Source organism: Gavia stellata, chromosome 18, assembly GCF_030936135.1.
Source record: "Gavia stellata isolate bGavSte3 chromosome 18, bGavSte3.hap2, whole genome shotgun sequence".
Lineage (NCBI taxonomy): Eukaryota > Metazoa > Chordata > Aves > Gaviiformes > Gaviidae > Gavia > Gavia stellata.
Window position 1 is genome coordinate 9,838,044 of NC_082611.1, and position 23,285 is coordinate 9,861,328.

Genomic DNA, 23,285 nt, shown 5'->3' on the forward strand with positions numbered 1-23,285 from the left:
AAGCTAGAGAGTTTGGGCCTGCGACCTAATGGGAGTTGACCAAATACAGAGTTTGCAAGAAGTTGTTACAGCACCCAACACCAGCATGGACATCTAATAGTAACAGAAGACATTGAAACCAGGCCTATTTCTAAGCCAAAAGCCTGTGAGACACCCAGCAGTCGGAACACCCCACTGCCCTGCACACGGGGTGCTTGGGCCTTGCCTCTTTCTAATGGAGAGGGTATTTTTGGAGAAAAACCTAGGCAAGAAGGATAAAAAGACTCTGACGTCCCCAAATCTGAAACCCTTACTTTAAACCCAGAAGTTTAAAGATACAAAGCCATACCATGCAGGGAGGGGGCCAGGACTAAGGGCCGTTGGTGCAGGAGGGAGCGGGCCCTGCGCGCCTCAGCCGCTGCCCTCTCAGCGGGGCGACACAGGCCGCGCCCCCGAGAAGCCCCGCGCCCTCCCCGTGCTGAGCCGGGGAAGGGGCCGACCCCCTCACAGCTCCGCCGCCCCGCGGGACCCCCCTGAGGGGCGAGCACGAGCGCGGCCGCGGCCGCCGCGCCGCCCGCGGGGAGGGCGGCTGCGGGCGCCCCCTGCGGGCGAGGCGCCCCGGGGAAGGCGGCCCCAGCGGGGAGCCTCGCCCCCGCCCCGCCAGCGGCCCCGGCTCCGCGGCAGCCGCCGCCCCACAACTCCGCCGGCTCCGCAGCGCCCGGAAACGGCAGCAGCGGCGCGGGGCTGGGGCTTCCTCCACGCAGACATGAGCGGGCTCGGGTCCGCCGCGGAGCCGCCGGGCTGGCAGCTGGGCAGGGGCAGCAGCGGTAAGGGCGCGGGGGAGGCAGATAGCGAGCGCCGCGGGGCGCAGACGGGGAGGGAGCACCCACCGGCGGGCGCCTGCGGCTCCGGCAGGTGGCGAGGGGAGGGAGCGACGGGGGGGAGCGGCGCTGCCCCCGCCTCGCCTCCCTCAGCGCTGCGGGGTCCCGGGGGGCGGCCGTGGCGGGGCGCCCGCGGGGCTGCGGCCGGGTGCCATGTTGTGGCGAGCCCCGCTCCGCAGCCCCTGTGCTTCCTCCCTCTCACAGAGGTCTCTCTTCGTGAGGAGACGCGCGCCGCCGCACCTGTGGCTTTCCTGCAGGAGCTGCCCAGCTACCAGTCGGCGCTGAGGCGCCGCGCCGCGGGCAGCCAGCAGCGGCGGGCGGCCCCGCAGGGCTCCGCCGGGCTCCGCGCTGCAGAGGCCTGGGGGCTGGAGCAAGAGGGAGGCCAGCTGCCTGCTCGCCCTGCGAGAGAATACCCCTTGAGTATCGCGGAGAAGAGGAGATTAAGGTGAATCTTTACACCCTTTTTTCTTTTTAAAAAAACCAAATGACCTTTTCCTAAAGAACACAGGTGCGATGGAAGGCTGAAGCAGAATTGGGTTCATCTCCAGCTGTTTCACCCTGTGGGATGCGGTTTTGACAAGAAGTTGCCAAAATGCGGCAGGCCCCCCGCGGCACCTCCAGCTGCCCGAGCGCGGGCAGGTGCTCTCGGCGGGCGTGAGGGAGCGGCTGATGGGGGGGTAGGTTGAATGGGAAGAAATGAGTCAAAACTGGGAATTACCTGCAGCAGCCAAATGCTGTTTCTCACTGGCTGCCTTTTTTTTTTTTTTTTTTTGCCTCAGGGCTTTCTTTATGCTTTGTGCGTTACCTGTCATCAGCAACCCCCTTCTGCTTTTCGGCTGCTGCCGTTCTTGAGTCTTCTCAGCAGTTCTTCCAAAATACATTGCGGTCTCTCTGGTGTGGCTCAATACAGGTGGAAAGAAGCATTCCAGGACCATTTCTTCCATTTTTTCCATATCCCTTTTTGAATTGCTCTTTGCTGTGAGGTGTAACCAGTTCCTGCCTCTCTGGTGGTAACCCCCAGCAGGGAGGGGATTGCAAAGAGCATGCGTTGCCCTGCTTGTATTTCTGCTTGTTGTCTCATGTACTGCTAGGCTGAAAGCTCCTTTGAGGAGAGAGGATACAATATGTGTTTTTACATTGTCAGGGAACAGCTGCACCTTTAAATGAAGTACTTTGTAGTTGTGGTTACGAACCAGGAGAGAGGTGAAAGTACAATTAATGTCTGGTGCTCCACAGAGAACAAAAGTTACTCACTTGGAAGAGCAGTGGGAAGTGGGTTACAGCCTGACCCTGGAGTTAGGTTTAACCCTACAGCCTATGCGCAAGGAACAGCAGATCTAGGTCATGGTAAAGGAGAGAGCTCAATACATTGAATTTTTATTTTAAGTTGGGTGTCTAAAGCTCAGTCCTTCAAGGAAAAGGAACTGCAGTCCTGTGGTTGTGGTGTGTGTTAGGAACAGCGTTGGGATGTCCCAAGCTTGTTTACATGTTTTAGCACTGAGAGATTCTGGTGGGGCTTCTTGGCACTTCTACGGATCAGTAGTCTGTGTGTATTGTGCAGTAGCTGCCAACACAAAATGCTTGATATAAATGTCCTGAAAGCTGAACACTCAACTTCTGTAACACAGATGAATATGCAGCCCACGCCTCTATTTAAAATGCAGACCAAACACAGGCCAGATAGTTCTCCGCAGTGTCTGTTTAAAACACTGCATGCTGCAGCCTGTAGTTTCCATAGAATGAGACTTGTGAGAGTAGCTGTATTTGCACTTAAAGATGAGGTCATCTGCTGCCTGTTTGATTATTGCATATAGGATTTAATTTGGCTTCCTGCCAAAATACTGATTTTACTTTCAGCTGAGAAGGATATGGAAACTTTGTCAACATACTGCACCCATGGCAGTGGTGTGGCATAGCAGTGAGTCACTTATGCACTTTAGTAGGGTTGTGTACAAAAGTCTTTTAAAATTGAAACCTTTGACTTCTACTCTAGCACAGCATCCACATGGGTACTTAACTGCTGCGCTTCTTCAGTGGCATCAGAGGCTGGAACAGCATTTGCTGCTTACAAGTCAATCTTCAAGCTATGTTTCTGGGAAGTTTTGTCTGTTTTTAAGGTTTCTTAAAAGAATAAACAAAATGCAAACTCTGAGCCGCCCAGAATTCTCCTTGATGCTGTCGCTGACCATGCAACAATTTTTAAAATGCAAATGTATGCATATAATATGAAAATCTGTAAGTGAGAAGTTATTAAAAATTACAGACAGTTTGTGGCATATCCTTGGTGTTTGTTTGAAGCTTATTATTAGAACAGTACACCCCCACACATGTTGGCGAAGTAATACTTTCTCAAATTCATTGAATTGGCACTTTCCAGTGAATTTTTCAAACCGCTATAAAAACTGAATAATTAAAAATGAATAATTTTAATAACATTTGCTTTCTATTATGTACTGGAATGTGATATAAAAGTTAAAATTATAGAATCCAAATGAAATATTTAAGCCTCTTTATAGCTCTCTCTAGTTTTTTGCTTTTTTTCCCACAACATATTTTGATGTTTCATTCTGATTTTGAGATCTGTGAATTTTCTACAAAAAAAGAATAATTTTCTACTTAGAACAGCTGCGTTTATAACTCTAGAAGAGGAAAGCTAAATATTTTCGAGAAATTTTATAAGAGCCTTTTGGTGAAGATGCTCTGGTCAGAAGTTTTGAGGAAAGAATCTTCTCTTCCTTTTCCAGCCATTTGTAAATATGAAATCATGCCAACTTCCCTGAGATCCCACCGGGAAGTTCAGCTACAAGTTTTTTCTGTGCTGTGCTATTGTCAATTGGATTATTTTCTTTTTTCTCCAAGAGAGGCAAGTGTTTTCTGTGAGAGGACTTGCTATATTTGTATTAACTTGTCGCAGTTACCAGGAGGAACAGAAGGGGACAGCTAGCGTGTTGTTACTCCAACTTTTAGCACGGTGCGATCCTTCTGAAGGCTGCAAGGAGGCTCCATTGTGATAGCCCCTGTTACATGTAGTGAAAAAGTATTTCTTGATTCTTAGGGACTGTCAGCAGGATGATATAAAATACTTATCTGGATGGAAGCAGTGGAAAAGAACTAGCAGTAAGTCATTGAAAAAAGTTCTCAATGAAGTCAAGGAGTTGTCATCTTACCTGGAGCTTTGGCGAAATGATATTCACAGCATAGAAGGTATTTACTGTCTTATGCCAATTTCTCCTCTTTCAAGTTGCCTCTGTTATTGGTAGTTTTAGGTGTGTGAGCGTAGTTTCAGATATAACTGTATGTGTTTAAGAAGTTACCTGCTTCCTTTACTATTGCTGATGTAAAATTCACAATAGGATAGAAGGAAATATATTGGAGAAAATTATTAAAAAGTCACATTTCCATTTCAGTTATACTGCTAAAAGCCTGCAGTAGTTAAAAGTAGCTTTGGTAATGTTTTGTCAGTTAACTCAATGTAACTGAAATTATAATCTGCTCACTCTGTATTTTTGATGATTTTCTCATCTTAATTATTGGCATATGTTTCTTTTATTCCCAGGGAAATTTGGTACTGGCATCCAGTCCTACTTCTCCTTCCTGCGTTTTCTGGTTCTGCTGAATTTTATAATTTTTATCCTGATGTTCAGTTTTGTTACTCTTCCCAGCATTATTTCTGAATATGGAATATTCAACAGTAGCTTTGCTAAAATTCCTCCAAAGAACGTAGGTAAACATCTTCTCTAAGTAGTGTTGTTGTTTGTAAGATTCCCCCTTTCCATCAGCTTCTCCTCTACCTCCCAGGACAAAGATGCTTTTTTCTTTTATAAGAACTTGCCATGTTTGAATTAACTCGATCTTGCAGTTTAATGGGCATTACCATTTGAGTGACTTTTCCTGCCTTTCTTTTGACAGAGCCTCACTGCACAGTTTATAAACCTAGTGCTAATAAGGGACTTGTTTACTTCTATACTTACCTCAAAGATTTGCTCAGTGGCACTGTAAGTAATTAGATTTTTTTTTTATTAGGTCTCTGTGTCTCGCCTAACATGTAAATTGTGAAAACATTTTACTTGAGGAATGAAGCTTTGATAATAAAGCATATGCATCACTGGGGTAAAATTGGCCTTTATCTGTGAGAAGGGGAGTTTTCAAACTGGCTTCTACTGAGTGTCCACAAGGCCTGGTTGGCCACGCGCTGCAGCCTGTGCCTCTCCTCCCCAGCTGCTAAACGTTACGTATTCTGGAGCACGCTGCCTATTGTGCTCTCTGTGTAGGGTCTCAGTGTCGTTGCCATAGAGCTCTTTGATTGGAGAGGGGAAGGATTTTAAGCACGTAATGTCTGCATTACAGTTTGGTAGAGGCAATGGCAGAATTTAGAAGCTACAGGCTGTTGTAGCTTGCTGAGGGCCCCAATAATAATTTTAAATTTACAAAATGATTGCTTAATACCAGGCTGGATTTAACTGGGCAGTTGCTGCTACTGTTACAAATTCTACTTAAACTTCATGCTTTCACAGGGGTTCCTTGAAGTGACAAGTTTGTTTTATGGCTATTACACAGTGGATGCTGCGTGGCTCAGTATCCTGAGGTACGACTTGCCACTAGCATATCTGCTGGCTACATTTGCCTACCTTGCATTAAGTTTCTTCTGGATAATAAAAAGGTAAAGGTGTTGATATAGTTTATTTACTGCTACCTATTGCATAGTTCATATTGCATTCTTGCTTGTAGGGAACATGCTGCATTCTAGAACTGTTTTATATGGGAATGGAGAACCTTTTGCTTGAGGATGCAGTGCCACAGTAGCCTTTGTGCGTCTTTGGGAAACTGAGCCAGCAAAAGAAATAAAAATAAATAATTTTTAAGTATTAGTTTTTCATATGTACGCATACATATAAATAAAAGACCCTCAACTATACGGTAGTTGTTGTTGGAGGATTTTATTTTGGGTTTTTTGGGGTTTTTTTTGGCCATCTCAGCTTCCTGAGCCAGCTCTTCGCAGTGTCAGCGAAGCACTGGATGAGGGGAGAAGGTATGACCGTGGCTGAGTGCAGAGGGAAGTAACCTGTGTCAGTCATGGCTTCAGCTGACTTTGCTGCAGAACCTCACGCTGAAAACTTCCCAGAGACTTGCTGATATAAAGCAAATGTGACTGTTGGATTTTTTGTGTTTGTGTGTCTCTGTGTGTGTGCATGGGGGGTGTGTGTCTTGCTTGCTTGCGGTTTGTTTTTCTTCTTTCTTTTTGTGTGGATAAAATATGTCTTTTCATGAATGAAGTGAAGTTGCATTTCTCTGTAGGTCTGTGGAAGGATTTAAGCAGAACTTGGTGCATGGTGAAGATCAATTTCAGAGTTACTGTAACAAAGTCTTTGCAGGCTGGGACTTCTGCATTACAGATCCAAACGCAGCTCGGCTAAAACATCGCAGCTTGCAATATGAGCTCCAAGTGAGTAACTTTTGTTTTTCTATGGTTTCATATAGCTTAGATACCTAAGAAAGAGTTGTATAATTTTGCAGATAACGGAGTAAGGATAAGAAGGATTGAAGTAGCTTATATTGGGGGCAGGGCAACCCACATCCTCTTGCATGCTTTCTAGGTAGCTAGAATTGTGGTGCAACATGAGAAGGATTGGCTCTGAGGTTGCAGCCCTTCCCCCATCCACTGGGGACTGAAGCAAACCTGTTCGCTGCTTGTCTTATCTGCCTCTTCCTCACACTCCAGTCCTGCTTCCTGTGTTACTTTCTACATAATCCAACAGGAAAAGCTATCCTAGCTGCAGGCAAACCCCTGTCAAGAATCAGTTTGAGTATACTGGGTTATAAGTCTGCAATGTGGTAGGCAGTGGTTAGGGGAGGAATAAAATTCAGATGGTACTCTTCATACAACTTGAGAGCATTGTTGCAGTAAGAAGGTACTGAAAGTTTTTCACTAGGTGTCTTTGACACACATGCCCATACAAAATGCAGCTAATAGATTTCCCAAATCAGAAAGCGCTCTGAAAAGAGAGTCTGAAAGGCTTTTCTTGTGAAACCAGTACCTTCTTTTTGCTCTCTGTACACTGGAAGCAGAGATTTGTGTAGTGAAAGAATTACCTTTGAAAAGATACTTCCACTTCAAACCACAAAGCAGTAATTACAGATTTCATAAATTACAGTGAGTGCTTTCTGCTCTAGTAAAGTTCACAGTCATCTTTTTTCATCATATAACCAGAGGCACCTTCATTTACCACACTTTTGCCTCTAGAACTCACACCTTAGAAAAAATTTGCCCCTTAATATTACTGTTTGATGGAAGGAAGTCCTCAGAAAATACCTGGGTAATTTGTGGGTTTGCCCAGGGTAAATTGCTGTCACAGGCGATACTGTATTTTCACATCAGCTAGGGTGAAATATATCAAGTTTACGTGACTAACTGCTCAAGACTGTACTTCTTTCTCTCTGCTATCCCCGAATTTTCCTTCACAAAGAGTAGGAGAAGGAAGTTTGAGCCATAGCGGTGAGGACTGGTTACTTACCTGCAGAAGTAAGGAGATGAGTGGGCTGATTTACCTGTTTCAGAGTTTAGTAGCAAGCCATCTGAGATCAGTCTCTCAGGATAAACAGACAAGTTGCCTTTCTGTCCTAAAGGTGATATGTTACTGACACAGTAGAGATAAGAGGATTACAAGACTCTTGTCTTTGGCTATAGGGCCCTCAGCTTGAGGAGGCTGAGCACACAGGGCCTTCCACTCCTGCATGGACCTGTTTGTGTCAATGAAAAGGCACTCTCAGTTCAGTGTGCTTGGGCAGGCTCTGGAGTGACTCTTCTGGAACAGGCTATGGATTTGCGTGTCCCAGAGGTGTTGTATGCTGCACAAGAAAACTACACATCCTTTTTCTTTTGTTTGTAGACAGACTTGGAGGAAGAAAGACTGAAGCAAAAAATAGCTGACAGGACAACGAAAGAAAAGCTTCGCATCTACTCTCTGAGAATATTTATAAATATAATTGTCATTGCAATTTTATCAGGATGTTTCTACTCTATTTATAGAGCAACTGTCTTCTCTCAAGAAAACTCCAATGTAAGTATCAGACGTGACATTAGGACAGATTCAGTGGGGGCTGGTGATTACAGCAAAAGGAACTATTGTGAAAGAGTCAAGTATCTTAATATAGCACCTTTCATGCAAGGGATCTGAAAATGCTTTCTACAGACTTAGAATTTTTTTAGTAGAGGAGAGTGAGAAGGATCAAGGAACGTGTGCAAAAAACCCCCAGTGATGTCTCCCTTTGATACAGAGGCTCCAGTGTCATCTGCCTTGGAGCTAATGCAGCTGACAAGAAAAGCAGCCCTTGCCTCCCTTCCCATGTAACTGTTCTCACCTCGCTGTGATCTGCTAGCACAAGCGCTTGTGTGTCTGGGCAGTGAACTGGCTCAGGGAACTGACCTGGTTAAAATGAACTTCATCGTGATGAGTTTCTTGATCTGGTTTACTGCTCAACTGCAAAAATGAACAGCAAGGGAAGAGTAAAGATTTTGATCTGTATTGTGGCTTTAGTTATAGCTGTGTGAGGAAACAGGAAGACTTTGAACAGGGAGTGCTTTGCATAAGAAAAGGTTCTTACATCAGTAGTAGAAAGAATCCGGTTGGGTGGGGTTGTTCACCCCTGGCAGGACGAGCAGATGGGAAGAGCGGTTCAGAAGCAGAACAAGAGCCAGACAACAGTTTCAACATTTTTGCAACAGTAATTGACTTCTCTGTATGACCCCAGGGTTGAATTAGCCTGATATGAATGGGGACCGCACTTTTTTTCTCCTCTCTGTTCATTGGTGATGTCATGGGCACTGGCTGTGTATTGGGAAAGTTGTGCTCATGCTGGACCTAACTCTTAACTTCTGTAAACTGCCAGGATTGCAGAGAGAGAAGCAGGAAACGGGGACTAAAGAAGTATTTGTGTCAGAGGTATTGTTTGAGGGCAGAGAAAGAGGATAGGATAGCACAACACTGAACAACTTGAAAAATGGCTTCACTTACTGTAGGCTTTATGTATAAGGGTTGATATCTTCACCTTGCCTAAATGAGTAGGTAGAGGAGCTTGTTAAGATGGTAGGAAAGTCAGGGGAGCTGCTTGGCACCAGTGAGAATAACTTGAAAAGTGTCTGCACTTTGACATACCTGTAAAAGCTGGTAGCCTTAGTGCTGGGTTAGACAACATAGACACAAGCCTTGGTGACATGAGCCTCTTCAAACAGAAGCTTTGGGGAAGCGCAAAAATACTCATGCCTGGACGTGGAGGGAGTTACTGGTGAAGGGAGCAGGAGAAAGCAAGGGTGTGTAGCCCCACACTGCACAGATAGATAGCAGTGGTCAGGCTTGTAGTTCCAAGTATAGGTGGAGGATGAAGACAGAGTAAAAGATGCTATCTGAATCCTGGACAAGAGAGGCTGGTGGGTAGCTGGAGAGAGCACGGTGTCAGGAAGGTGTGTTTCTGAGTATAACCTTTCTCTCATCTCTTCTTGTACAGGATGTCAGCAATACGAACTTCCAGGCTAATCTCTTAGTGCAGTATTTGCCTTCCATGGTGATCACATTGGCCAACTTCATTGCTCCTCAGATCTTCTCATTTCTGATCAGATTTGAAGATTATTCACCAGCCTTTGAAATCAGGCTGACACTCATGAGGTAAAGACGTTTTTATTGTAGCCTTGGATGTTTCAACAGCTTGTTCTTGGTAGGTTATAAGTACTGTAAACATTGAAATATCAAGAAGCAGAGAGTTTGGACTCTCTGCGCCGCTGGGCCTGGGCACTAGAAGCCAAGCAGGCATTGTTTGACTTATGTTTAGTTGGAAACTTGAATTTTAAATCTGGAAACAATCTCCTGTTTTAATGACAGTACAGTCATTTCAGTTCAAGTTTTTCTCACAGTCCCATTTAGCTGTGTGATCTGGACATCTTCAACAACCTGAGTAAATAGTCAGTAGAGAGGTTGTGGCTGCAGAGCTGTGGATTCACACCGGTTTGCATGCAGCAGTTCCTTGAATGAGCAAATGTGTGTGTACAGCAGTGACTGAAGCACGGTTTTGATCAAGGCAGAAGTTAAAAGTTTTGGGATAAAAGATACTTCAATGTGAGAGCACGAAGAACTAGCATTTGGCAGCTTGAGGCAGTAAGATCTAGGTTGAAGCATCTGAACTCTGTCAAGCCCTTGTGCTTTGTGTTTCTGATTTGGCTAAGTGCATCTGAAGGCCTGAAGCCATCTGAAAGGGAAACACTGCACACAGAGTTGTCACTTGGCCTCTCAAACAGTACTTGAGAGAATTGCAGCCCATTGTGGTGTCAGTATCTGCAATGGAAATGACTGGTCTAGGAACAATACTGAGAAAAGAAACAAGGGCCTGTAACCTAAAGCAGGGAAGGTGAAAAGCAGTTCAACTTACTACTAAGGAAAGAAATACATTATCTAGCTGGCCATTCCATTAAAGCTCTGTACAACCCTTTTATGTTTCAAGCCTTCCTTGGACTCCTGTGCAAGTTGAGCCAGGTGTTAGAATGGCTCTTTTTTGGCAGGTTTGGAATTGGGTTTTGCCTTTCTTCCAGGTGTGTCTTCGTGAGGTTGGCCAATATCGGTGTTCTCTTGTTCTCGCTGTGGAGTCAGATCTCTCACTGTGCCACTGACAAGTGTAAGGCCTGTGGATACAATTACGAGCTCTATCCTGTAAGCAGATTTATCTTAGTCTTTAATCATCTGAACTTGTGAATAGAGATATGTTTTCTATGAGACTTGCTTGTCTAGAGGTATTCAGAATCAGACCTGGGCTTGCCATTTATGTTATATCTGGTGCTGATTCTTACTGCTCAGTGCAAACTAGTACAGTTCTTACGTATATCTTTCTTTTTTTGCCTAAAACTCTGATTAGAATTAGTCCAGTGGCTGATTAACGTTTAGCGTAGACTTTCTGACTACCATGAGGATTGTCTGAGGTAGCTCTGTTTTGGAGACAATTGCGTTACTGCCTTTTGCTCCAATAAGACAAATGGTGTTTCCTCGGGTGGGGTGGGGGACAAAAAACCAAACATTGCAAACAAAACCCAACAAAACAAACAAACAAAAAGCTTGGCATGGAAGCTCTGAAACACTTAAATATTTTAGAAATGGGAGTTAATACAATTTGAATTTATGGTGTTAACTGACTGAGACGTTTGTTGCTTTGGTGACTGACAGATTTATTTTTCACTTGTTATTTAGACTCCTAATCTTCTTTTTCTGACTTGTTTTTATAGTGCTGGGAATCTGAAGTTGGGCAAGAAATGTATAAACTGATGATATTTGATTTCATTATAATTCTTGCTGTGACCCTGTTCGTGGACTTCCCTAGAAAGTAAGTATCTCTGCCTTTTGAGCATACTTTTGCAAATGTCGTATGAAACACATTTTCTTTTTTCTGTTATTAATTCCCCATATTTCTAAGCAGATTATCAGTTTTAAAATAAAACAAAAACACATTTCTGGTGGTTTGAACACTTGTTTGCCATTCAGATAGCTGTGTAGTTTTTGATATTTGAGTCTTTTTTTTCTCCAGACATTTTTCTGTTATGTTATCTAATGCTTGAATGCTAAATACCTGTGTATTCCAAATGTGTTAGAATTCAGCTAAGCTCTATAACTTCAATTTAGAACTAATGATATTCTTTGGGTTTAGGTTGTTAGTTACTCATTGCTCTTGCAAGCCAGTTCAGTGGTGTGGATTGCAGGAATTTGGAATTTCTGACAATGTCCTGGAAATCATTTATGGGCAGACTATCTGCTGGATTGGAACCTTCTTTTCACCACTTCTCCCTGCAATAGCAACTATAAAATACTTCATCATCTTTTACATTAAAAAGGTAATGAAGATGTGTGGTAAACAAACAAAACTGAGCACATCTCTGTGGTTTTTGTAATATTGGTATGCAGTTGATTTAAAACAAACAAAAAACCCTAAAAACACCTAAGGATGCGGTGTACTGGAAATGAGGTAATGGTATTCCATTTTCTGTAGGTTTTTTGCTTTTAAGAGAAGGTAGAATTTTGCTTTGAAATTAAGCAAACCAACATTTTAATAACTACCTCTTCAACTATTTGGTTTTTTTTTTAAATAAAATTTTTTCTGTAATAAATCTAGTTTATAACATTTTTCTGTAATAATCTATTTACTAGCAACACAGCTTAGAACTTGGACAAAATTTTGCCAAGCTGCGGAAAATTTGGAAGCAAAATGCAAAATCCAAGCTGAGTTGGATGTTCAGGATGTGATTTCGGCATATCAGAAGCTTTGCTCTATGACCACACAGCTCCTTTTGTGCATCAAATTCGTATTGATATTTTAGTTCTTACAAGAGTGGATGTATCCAGTGAAGATGTGGCAGAACAAAGCTAAAGGCTGTGCCATGGTTCATACACCAAATGACAATGTCGGTTGACTCTGTGCAAGTGTATGAGGCCCTCTGGATCAAATTCTTACTGAAAACAGGAGATGTTGACTTATACCAGAATGTAAAGCGTTCTTGTCTTAGCCATTTTCAGTCCATGTACGTCACAGGAAAGATGGTTATGTGGTAGCTGGTAGCATATTTGAGAACGGAAAATTCAGTTAATGGGGAAAGTATACTTGGACGTATGTATATAGATGTACTGCTAACAGCCTTGCTCACTTTCGCTCTTCAGATCAGTTTGATGCACACATGTAAACCTGCAGCTAGGCCTATCAGAGCATCAAGTTCCAATTTTTTCTTCTTTCTGGTGCTGTTGATTGGGCTCATCTTGGCTTTTATTCCTTTGGGAATCAGCATAGCACAGTAAGTGACAATTTAACTTCTATGAAGTTGACATTTGTTCTAAGGTTGTCAGTTCCCTAAAAACAGACATGCAACTTCGGAATGATAAATTGGAATAAAACACATAGTGTATAATAAATCACATTATACCTTAGTTCATATAAACAAAAATTACAGTTTTAAAGACAAAGGACACTTTTACCCCATCCGCAAAATGATGCTGGGCTTGTGTTGGATTATTTTATCTTTACATTTTGGTGTAGCATCTCCATTCTGTTCTGCTTCTTTGACAGTATCCCCTCCTCCAAGGCATGTGGGCCGTTCAGGAGTTTTAACACTTCATGGGCAGTTGTTCCAGATAAAATACTTGGGCTTCCAACAGGTCTGCAGCAGGTCCTTCATGGCATAGCATCAGAAGCCTTTGCAGTGCCTTTTTTTATGGTCATTTGGTGAGTACTGTGGAGACCTGATTCAGTCACGCAGCTGCATGGTTCATTTCCTTCCCTACTGAAGTGATACCAAACAACTATTAGACCAGATTTTCCATCTGCAGTCAAAAGCATCGAAGCCCATATGAATACTCGGCTCCTATGTCTTTGCCCATGTGTTCACACCCATTAGCTTTATTCCATCTTCTCTTGCATGTCCCATATCCCACACTTGTCTGTCTTCAAAGTGTTAATTGTGAATCATTCTGCAAATTAGTATTGTAAGCCCTGTGATCACAAATCCTATCCACAAACCTTGGTTTAAAAAACAAAAACCCAACAACAAACAAAACCCCCAGAACAGTCATTCTGTAAGAGAAAATTCAATATAGAATCATAGAATTTTTAAGGTTGGAGATCACCTGTAGAGATCATCTAATCCAACCTTCCTATTCAAAACAGGGTCAAGTAGAGCAGGTGCTCAGGAACTGTGTCCAGTTAGGTTTTGAATACCTCTGAAGATGGAGACTCCACAACCCCTCTGGGCAATCTGTTCCAGTGTTTGGTCACTTTTGCAGTAAAAAGGGTTTTTTTTCTTACATTCAAATGGAACTTTTCGCATTTCAGTTTAACCCAACTTTTCAGATCTTGGAGCCTTGTTACCTGATACTTTCTACAACTTCTACGCTTGAGAAACAATGCAGTTTATTTCAGACTCCACCCACCCCTTTCTTCCCTAACACATGTTTATGTGTTCTCCTGAGCTGAACCTGTTACTGCCTACACAGGAAATATCAAGTCCTCTTTTTTGGTTTGGTTTTTTTTTTCTTTTCTTACTTTATCATAAAGACTGTGTAAGAGGTAGAGGATGACTGGCAGTGCTACCCTACTAATTATTATTTGGAAAAGAAAATACATTATTTATATAGGCATTTGTACCATTCTAGTTCTTGCTGCTGCTCTTCAACATTTAATGCACTGTGGATAATCTGGGTCACAGATTACATCTGGAATATGTGGTATAAGGAATGGCTGCAATACTGGTCTGTGGCTGCGTACCATAGTTAGAAATCCTAATGGGAGCAAAGGGTTCATCCAGTGAAACCTCATTAAACTTAATTTCTGAGGAGCAACCTCCCCATACATACACTTAGAGCAGGGCAGGAACGGACAGTCTCAAGAGAGAGCTGTCAGAACACAACCTGTAACATCCGAAAGTGGCCATGCCTCTACGTCCCCTAGCACTCTGTCCTTGCCTGCTGGCAGCACAAATGTCTCAGTAGATGCTTTTGAGCAGAGCTATGCCCAACCTACTCCAGATGTATATTGATATTTTAATTTTTTATTCCCCCCAGCAGCTTCTCATCTGAAGCAAATGCACAAACCAACAATTCCTTTGACTCATAACAGCCTTTTTCTGACTAATTCTGTTTTGCATTATGCTAACATAAAATGTTGGTTTGTTGTTTGCAGCCTCATTATGTTCTATTTTATTGCCTTGGCTGGAGCACACAAACGAGTGGTTGAGCAGCTGAGGGAACAACTGGTTATGGTAAGATTTGACCCACTTTTCTGTACCCCTAAAGTCGTCTTTGTTGTGTCAGTAATCAGGCATGCAGAGGAACAACAGTTTTCATAGTCTTCTGGATGCTTGGTGTTTGCACAGGCAGTGAAGAATGTTTTACAAATTACACAGGAAAAATAACTGAAGCACTATAGTATGGGTATCAGCTGCAACTGTAGCAAGGTCCGGTTATATCAGGCAACACATATGCATGAGATATTCCTCTGAGAAGTGGTGTCCCTGTTCTTAATCTGTTGTCTTGCTTGAATCCACCCATTTGCATGGTGTTTTTCTGCCAACCAAGAACCTGAATCTTGTGCTGTCCCCTCCACCATCTTACGCAACCCTCACTTCTATTTCCTTCTCCGCTCTCACAAACAGGCACCCAACTCCCTACCCTTCCCTCCAGGCCTATGTTTCTACTGCATCATGTCTGGTCTTATTCCTGAGTGCAGGTCCGAGCCCCGCTTGCAGCAGGTACTCAAAGTGGAGCAAAGAACTAGTCCTTTGGAGAACAGTGCCAGTGCAGACATGCTTGTTTGTGGCTATCAAAAGCTGCTGCCATGTTTGACAGCATTCATATGCCGTGGTCTGTCAAACTCTGCTCTACTCAGAACCTAGCCTCACTACTAACACTTCTCACTTTCTTAGGAAATAGCCCATTTCTTGGTATGTGCTTCTTTTAGATATGGCATTTAACAACCCGTCCTTAGAAAAAAACTGTGCTGGGGAGAGATTTTTGAAGAGTAAGGAATTTGGGAGCAAAAGCCTCACTGCTTTTTCAAGGGTTCCCCAATCAGTTAGGAATTCTGAAAATCCTTGCATGCTTTTTATTTTTGTTTGTTCACTGTTGTTAAGTTTCTTGGAAGTATGGTTTTAAATTTTTAGGTGCGTGAGATGTTTTTACTAGGCTCAACGTAGAACTGTTAATATGTGACCTAAGATGAGATAAATGAAGTCAAGACTGTTGTAAACTTAAAATTGTTCAGGCAGTTGACAGTGTGCTGAGAGCCACTAATTAGGGCACAACGTGGTGAGTGCACCTATTTATTTCTAATAAAGAAATGAGCTGTTCATACATAACTGGTACTACTTTTGTTCATCTAGTGTGTACTTTTTGTTCTGTCTTTCCAGGAGAGTCGTGACAAACTGTTCCTAATCAGAAAGATAACAGAAGCTCAGAGGCATCCTTGAAAACCACAAAAAGCCACAAGAACTTGGCTTCCTGAAACTCCCAGAACCACTAGGTAAGAATAGAAACATCTGCAGCACCTAAAAACTGAGCAGCTGACTGGCACCCTGGCGCTGCAGTCTGTGTAACGGACACTTATGGCCTTAGTCTTAATTATGCTAGTGGGCATTAAAGTTTCCAAGACTGGAAATTTAAGCTAATTTATACTGTGTTAGACCTGTCCAAAAAATTGTATGGTAGGACACTTTATTGCTGCTACAATTTCAGGGTTGTTGGGGTTTAAGTCCCCATATTTTTTAGGGGTTTTGGGTAAAATGGGATCAGAACTGAAACTCTGTTTAAGAACTTTGTACCGTTTTTACAAATTATGCTTTAAGAATTGGGAGGGAGGGGAACGCGGTGGTTTTACATGTTTCCAACTCACTTTTCTTTTAAAACCAAAGCAAACGAGAGACATACGGCACTATTTTGAAATAGTGCCTAGGAGAAGAAAATACGGAGTGGGTTTGAAGTCAGTTTTCTAAATATTTTTAGAAAAGAGACTTTGATATGTATTTTGCTCTGAAATAACAAATGCAGTTGAACACTGGATAACTTCACAAAATGGTTCAGAGAAAACAAGCTGATAAAAGAGCTCTGAATAAACACTGGGAGTAGGAAAAGACCGACAGTCAGGTCACTGAGCAGCGCACGTCTGTCGCGGGGAAAGCCATCCCTCCAGTACCAGCCTCCCTGCTGTGGAGTAGCCTTTTTGTTTTAAAAAAAAAAATACATTAAGGCATTATTACTTGTGTTTTATTCTTGTACAAACATCTTGACTATTGTTCTTTTGTTCTAAAATGTGAATATTTGAGAGTTAAGTTACAGTTTGGAAGTACAGCATTCAGAAACCTATGTGTTAGTACCCTTTAAATCCATGTTTCTTCTCGCTTGAATGGAATGATGGAGCTGTGTGACTCGGAGGGAGCAGTATTTCGAAGCAGACTACTAACGGTTTATTTAAAGATTGTGCTTAAGGGTTTTCTGTACAGAATTGTGTTTATTACTTGAAATTTGCCAGCAGCACACTGTTAGTTAATATGTGAGAGACTATTCTTTTTATATGAAGTTTTGGAATGTTTTCTGCCTTCATTTTAAAGAAATTAACGTTCAATAAATGATTTTTTTAAAATATAATGTCTGATGTTTTCAAAATGAGTTCGCAGCCTCGGCCGGGTGTGCAAACGCCTTTCGGGGCACCGCCGGGCGCGATCACCGCCTCCGCCGGCACCTCCGCGCCGCCAGGGGCGGCTGTCGGCGGTTCGCGCTGCCGCTCGGCGCAGCGACTGCCCCCGCAGCGCCCTCTCACGCCTCAGGGGGCAGCCCCGCCCCTGTTCCCATAGCAGCCAGGGGACGCCGGCCCTGACTGACAGCTCCGCTCTCCAGTGCGACCGCGCTGGGGAGCCAATCGGAATAGCGATAGGGCGGGACGGTGGCGGGAGGCCGGCGCGGAGGCGGCCCGCGGTGATGACGTTGCGGCGGTGCGACGCGCTGGAGGAGGTGTCGGGGTCAGCGGGATGGAGGTGGCCGCCGCCGCGGCTCCGGCTGTGCGGCGCTCGCTGGGGCAGTGCCGGCCCTTCCGCTGCGGGGCCGGTAGGGCCTCGGGTCGGCTCCCGCGCCTGCCCACCCCTCAACCTGCCGGGGCGCCGCCCTGAACGACGGCCGCGGGCCTCGCACCGCCGCCCGGGCCCGCATCACGCCGCCCGCGGCCGCCTCAGGCCGCCCCAGGCCGCCCGGCCCCGCGGGTGGCTGCGCCCGCCCGCCTCGGACGGGGGCTGGGCGGCGGCAGAGCTCGCGTCACCTTTGTCTCTCCGGCAGGTCTCCGGGGGAGGTGGCCTGTGCCCGCCGGAGGGGCTTCCCTCAGGCTCTGCAGCACGCGGGTGACTCCGGAGGGCATCAACAAGGCCGTCATAGACCGCATCATCCGGGTGGACCATGCGGGGGAGTACGGGGCGAATCGCATTTATGCGGGGCAAATGGCCGTCTTGGGTAGATCGAGTGTGGGACCGATTATCCAGGTTAGTGGACCTACAAGCGATCGCTGTCTTTCTGGTTAATTTGCATTGGATTAACAATGGTCGAACGAAGTTGTAAGGTCATAGTTTTCATGGTCGGACAGCTGCCCGTCTTTTTCTCGGCATGTTTAAACATACGGGTTTATAAAGAGTGGTGGGGTGACGTGGTAAGGGAGTTACCAACGCTACAGTTGCTGTTATTTAGCAAACATTTTTATGTTGCCTGTTTATAACTATTCTCATCTGCCTTTCTCTGACGTTTCCTCTTTGTGATGTGAATACTGTTACCTCTGCAGTCAAAGTGTGAGTGGCCAGAGCTGGTTTGTTTTTCTTTGTCTTTATGAGTTTTGTTGGAAATTTTTAATTTTTCTGGTTTTATACTTTACTGTCATCTGGTTCTTTTGCAGCAAATGTGGAATCAAGAAAAAGACCACCTGAAAAAGTTCAATGAACTCATGGTTGCATACAGAGTTCGACCCACTGTTTTATTGCCTTTTTGGAATGTGGCAGGTTTTGTTTTAGGTGAGTCTGTGTTATTGCTATTATTGTTGTTTTGTGACGTCTTCAAATGTGTAAATTAGTTGTATTGCTTAAGAGTTCATTGTTTGTCTATGTTTGGTATCAAAATCACAGGGGCTGGCAGTGCTTTACTTGGAAAGAAAGGTGCAATGGCTTGCACAGTGGCAGTGGAAGAGAGTATATCGGATCACTACAATAGCCAGATCAGAACTCTTATGGAAGAAGATCCAGAAAAGTACAAAGAACTATTGCAGGTATTTAACTATAACTTAAAAAGTAGTTTAACATATTAATTGAATTATCTAATGTGACTTTAGTCTTTTAAAATAACACGCTCATAGAATTTACAGTAGATCTTTTTGTTCTATCACTTAGAATGCTGAAGTCAACAGAATTTTTCAGTTTCTCTTAAGTAAAAGGTTCCTTTAGCAGCGCTGGATTGATCAAGCACCAAAATTAAAATGTATGTTAGATTAACTTCCACATGCTTTTAGTAATGCATCATTTCCCTTTTGCTTGGGAAAACTGTGCTTTAATTTTGATTACATTTAATTGAAAGGAAGGCTTGAGAGGGGAGGCAAAAGGAGAAAATATGATTGTGTAGTAACATCTTGCTTATACTGGATATGTTTATATAGTTAGAATAGAATATTTCAGTTGGAAGGGACCTACAACGATCATCTAGTCCAACTGCCTGACCAATTCAGGGCTGACCAAAAGTTAAAGTATGTTATTAAGGGCATTGTCCAAACGTCTCTTAAAAGCTGACAGGCATGGGGCATTGACCACCTCTCTAGGAAGCCTGTTCCAGTGTTTGACCACCCTCTTGGTAAAGAAATGTTTCCTAATGTCCAGTCTAAACCTCCCCTGGTGCAGCTTTGAACCGTTCCCACGCATCCTTTCACTGGATACCAGGGAGAAGAGCTCCACACCTCCACTTCCCCTCCTCAGGAAGCTGCAGAGAGCAATGAGGTTGCCCCTCAGCCTCCTTTTCTCCAAACTAGACAAGCCCAAAGTCCTTAGCCACTCCTCGTAGGACATTCCTTCCAGCCCTGTCACCAGCTTTGTTGCCCTCCTCTGCATGCAGTCAAGGACCTTCCCATACTTCTTTAATTGTGGGGCCCAGAACTGCACACAGTATTCAGGGTGAGGCCGCACCAACGCTGAATAGAGTGGGATAATCGCCTCTTTTGACCGGCTGGTTATGCTGTGCTTGATGCACCCCAGGATGGGGTTTGCCCTCTGGGCTGCCAGGACACACTGTGGACTCCTGAGCCTGCTGTCAGCCAGCACCCCATTCACCTTCTAGTCTTGAGTACCGTTCAGAGGATGTAAGGTACTAATGTTTGTTAGCTCTGCCAGAAAACTATTTCCCAAGTATTTTAGGCATCAAATTGGGACACATTCCTGTAGGGTGTTTGTGGGAGACTGACCTGTCTCCATATGCAGCACATCGAGCTCGTTTGTGCTCTGTTTGGTGGGAGCTTGCTTTAGCATCCGCATGTTCATTTCCAACTTTGCTGACTATCAGTATGTTCCAGTTGTGCTCAGTTTAACATGTAGCCAAATCTGGTTACTCTAAACGTATCTTCTTGTTATAGAAATAGTATCTGAAGTTAGCCAGGTTGTGCTGATGTGCACAAGGGAAATACTACCCCTGAAAATAAAGACTATAAACTGAGAGGGCACAAAATAAAGAGAAAAAGCTAAGCAGCAAGGTTATTCACAGTGTTGATATGAGGAGCACTAGCAATGAAACAAAAAGTGATGTGAACCTGTTGGGTAGGGACAGTGCTTGGGTGTCTGTAAATGCTGAACACTTTATTAAGCAATCCTAGTTATCTGCAGGTATCTCAAGATGAAATTTTTTAAACCTTTTGGTCCCAGCTGAAAAATTAGAAGAGAAAAATAGTGACCTTTAGAGTATGCTAGAATGGACAAAACCCCTGTTGGCTTACAGGGAAACACCCTTACTGATTGTCTGGGAAGGCAGGGACCTTAATTTCATTTCTTAAATTGTCGGAATAATTTGTATGTGTGAAACTAATTAGTGTTATGAGTTACTATGACTATAGGATTTCTTGAAACAGTGAAAAAGAATGATGTATTAAACAGCAGTTTAGTTTTTAAAGACTTTTTTTGAGAATATTAAAAGAACTTTAGGTTTTGGGGAATGCTGTAAATAATTCCCTTCTTGCTGAATTGGAGATTCGGGTCTTTGGAGGCCCAGGTCTCTGAAAAGCTTCTCAATGCCTGTCCTGGTGCATGCAGTGGTCAACAGCATATGGTCTCTGAAAGGTAGACTTACTAATTACCTGCTATTTTTAAAGATAATAAAGCAATTTCGGGATGATGAGCGGGAGCACCATGACATTGGGCTTGAGCATGATGCAGAAGCGGTAAGTACAATGTTAACAAATGGGCACTGTTAGCGAGGGTGTAGATGTGATATTCTTATCTTCCTTATCCAGTGACTGTGGTGTAGTTCTTTGTTTGAGAGATAGAAAATAAGGCGCTTGATATTCTTTCCCAAGATAAATACAAGAAAACTTTGCATATTATAGCTTTCATTTTTCTAGAACAGAATTGAATCTCTTGGAACTCATGTCAAGTGTTAAAGTGATTGTGTTTCCTGAGAGGTGTCCTTGGCACAGTTTTTATTTTAAGTTTAGAGTAAATATTTTTGAAGATAAGGCTAATAAGTGCTATCCATACAGCTGGGCACTTGAGGCATCATCTTGGTAGATGAACACAACCATGTTAGGAAGTTTGAAGTACAAATTCTATGTTCTCTTGAATACCCTATGAGGAATGTGTGACTTATCTCCTTTTTTTCTCTTGACTTACATTTGTGGAGAAATGGAGACATTCTGCAAAGTTGATAACTTTTAATTCAGTTTTCTCTAGGATAGATTAGACTACAAATACAGGTGGTTTTTTGTGGGGGTTTTTTTGTTTGTGTTTTTGCTTTGTTTTGTTTTTGTTTTTTTAGATAATGCTTACTATTCCTTACCACAATCTGGTTCAAACAAAACACTTCATTAGAGGTATTTAATCTTTTATTCTTTGTTTTAAGGCACCAGCTTACTCAGTTTTGAAGACAGCTATACAACTTGGATGCAAAGCTGCAATATTTTTATCAGAAAGAATTTAATGATATTTTCCATAATGTTTGTGGCAATAAACTGTGACATAAAAGGGTATGGAAACTGCAGAAGACTAATAGTTATTTTATTCAGCCTTTTAAAATTTTCTTCACTAAGCATCTGATTCAGCCATCCTTTGTCACATTGAGTACGCGTTCAAAAAATATCTCTGTTAAAGTCAGTTGAGCTAACTGTGAACAAAGATGGCAGAATTGGGTCCGTATGAACTAAACCTCCTTATTCAGAGACTGTTCACAAGGTGGCAGCAAAATATTTATGTATATACATGATTTATATATATAATATGTGCGTGTGTGTATACACACACAAAAATGTTGCCTTCAAACTTATATGTACTTGAAATAAGCTGGAGCTCATCAGCTCATTTTAAAATGGTTAAAACTGACTAAGTAAGATATTTTTGAGTTCTATTTTCAGGGTAAATAAATGAAGTACTAGCAAGTATTTCTTTTCAGTCTGTCTTGAATAAAGATTGGTATTACAAGACTTTCATTTGAAGACGTGTTTGTGTTTTTTCTGTGGTTTTTTTCAGGCTTAATTCTGAATTCTTTATTTAAGGAAAATTTTTCTTCCTTTGGGTTTTTTTGGTGTTGGTGGGGTGTTCTGGGGTTTGGGGTTTTTTGTGTCTGAATGTATGTGTAAGGAATGGATCCCTCGTGTAAAGCAGGTGGAAAGAGCAACTTGGAGCACCTGTGGAATTGCACTTAATATTCTGTTAGAGCTTTCAAGTTTATCTTGCTTTGGTTCTAGTCTTCAGTGGCTCTTGAATAGAGACACTCTTGCTTTCTCAATGTTCCAGCAATTTCCCTATGCTTTCTGTTGATAGCCTGGCATGGAGCAATGAAAGTAAAAAAGACAGAGTTGTGCATGTCTGTTCTGTTAAACAATAAGCAAAGACAAAAAAAGTACAGTAATGGAATTAGTGTGTCTTAAACTGGTAGGGATGAAGGGGACTTCTTGCAAGGTTGCATCTTTTGCTTTTTATGTCTTAACTTCCTGACTATTCCATTGTTTTCCTATTGCATCTTATGGAAATAGGATAGTTTTCCAAATGCTTATGGATTATATAGAAGATGCTGATATCTTGATACAAACATCTTAAGTCCCTGCGAGAGGCTTCCATTTTTATAGCTGAGAAGCGTGGTCTTTTGATGGTATGTGGCAAGGCAGGGAAACCCTGTGAATAAAATTGCGGGTCACATAGAAAGCGCATATCCATGCTTTTCCCCTTATATCCACGCTTCTAAAACTTTGGGGAGACGCAGCTTGTTTAACTGCCATAAGCTAACTTTTGTTTCCCAATTTTATGGGTTTTCCAGTTTCTACAGGTTTGTGGTTTTTGGTTTGTTTGTTTTCTTAATGAGAACAGCTCAGCTTGACAGATCAGGGAGCAGAATTTGTTGTGTCTTATTTTCTTGTTAAAAGCTGTGATGGAGTAGAAGTCAATGTGTCTTGGCCCAAGCAATGCGGTATAACTAAGTGAACAGGTCAGCTATGGATGTGGGATGTCATGGATATAAACTAGAGTTGAAAAGGAAAGAATTGGAAACCCAGAAATAAACCAGTAGCAAGTGTTGCCCATTACTGTCACGAGGAATGGGGCCACCATTGCCAGTCTTGACTTTTACCTTATACAGCAAAGCTACACAGGTATATTGAGGCCGGTTGAGTCGTTCTATTGAGTTTTGCTGTGTGCTGTTTCCAGTT

The 23,285-nt window shown here is 43.0% G+C and overlaps 2 protein-coding genes across 2 annotated transcripts; both read left to right on the forward strand.

The window, feature by feature from the left end:
* The first annotated feature begins 745 nt into the window (after positions 1-745).
* On the forward strand, positions 746-17,220 carry TMC7 (transmembrane channel like 7). The gene is given in 17 exon segments (XM_059826600.1): positions 746-806; positions 1,065-1,305; positions 3,916-4,064; positions 4,417-4,584; positions 4,770-4,855; positions 5,375-5,520; positions 6,156-6,303; positions 7,748-7,918; positions 9,363-9,520; positions 10,438-10,555; positions 11,122-11,219; positions 11,541-11,724; positions 12,545-12,675; positions 12,948-13,103; positions 14,556-14,634; positions 15,781-15,893; positions 17,037-17,220. Coding segments are annotated over 17 exon segments (2,391 nt in total).
* Positions 17,221-17,394: 174 nt separating this feature from the next.
* COQ7 (coenzyme Q7, hydroxylase) lies at positions 17,395-22,068 on the forward strand. The gene is made up of 6 exons (XM_059826431.1): positions 17,395-17,470; positions 17,696-17,895; positions 18,300-18,414; positions 18,526-18,665; positions 20,742-20,810; positions 21,488-22,068. The coding sequence occupies exons 1-6, from the start codon at positions 17,395-17,397 to the stop codon at positions 21,563-21,565; spliced, it is 678 nt and encodes a 225-aa protein (XP_059682414.1). The 3' UTR covers positions 21,566-22,068.
* Positions 22,069-23,285: the final 1,217 nt, after the last annotated feature.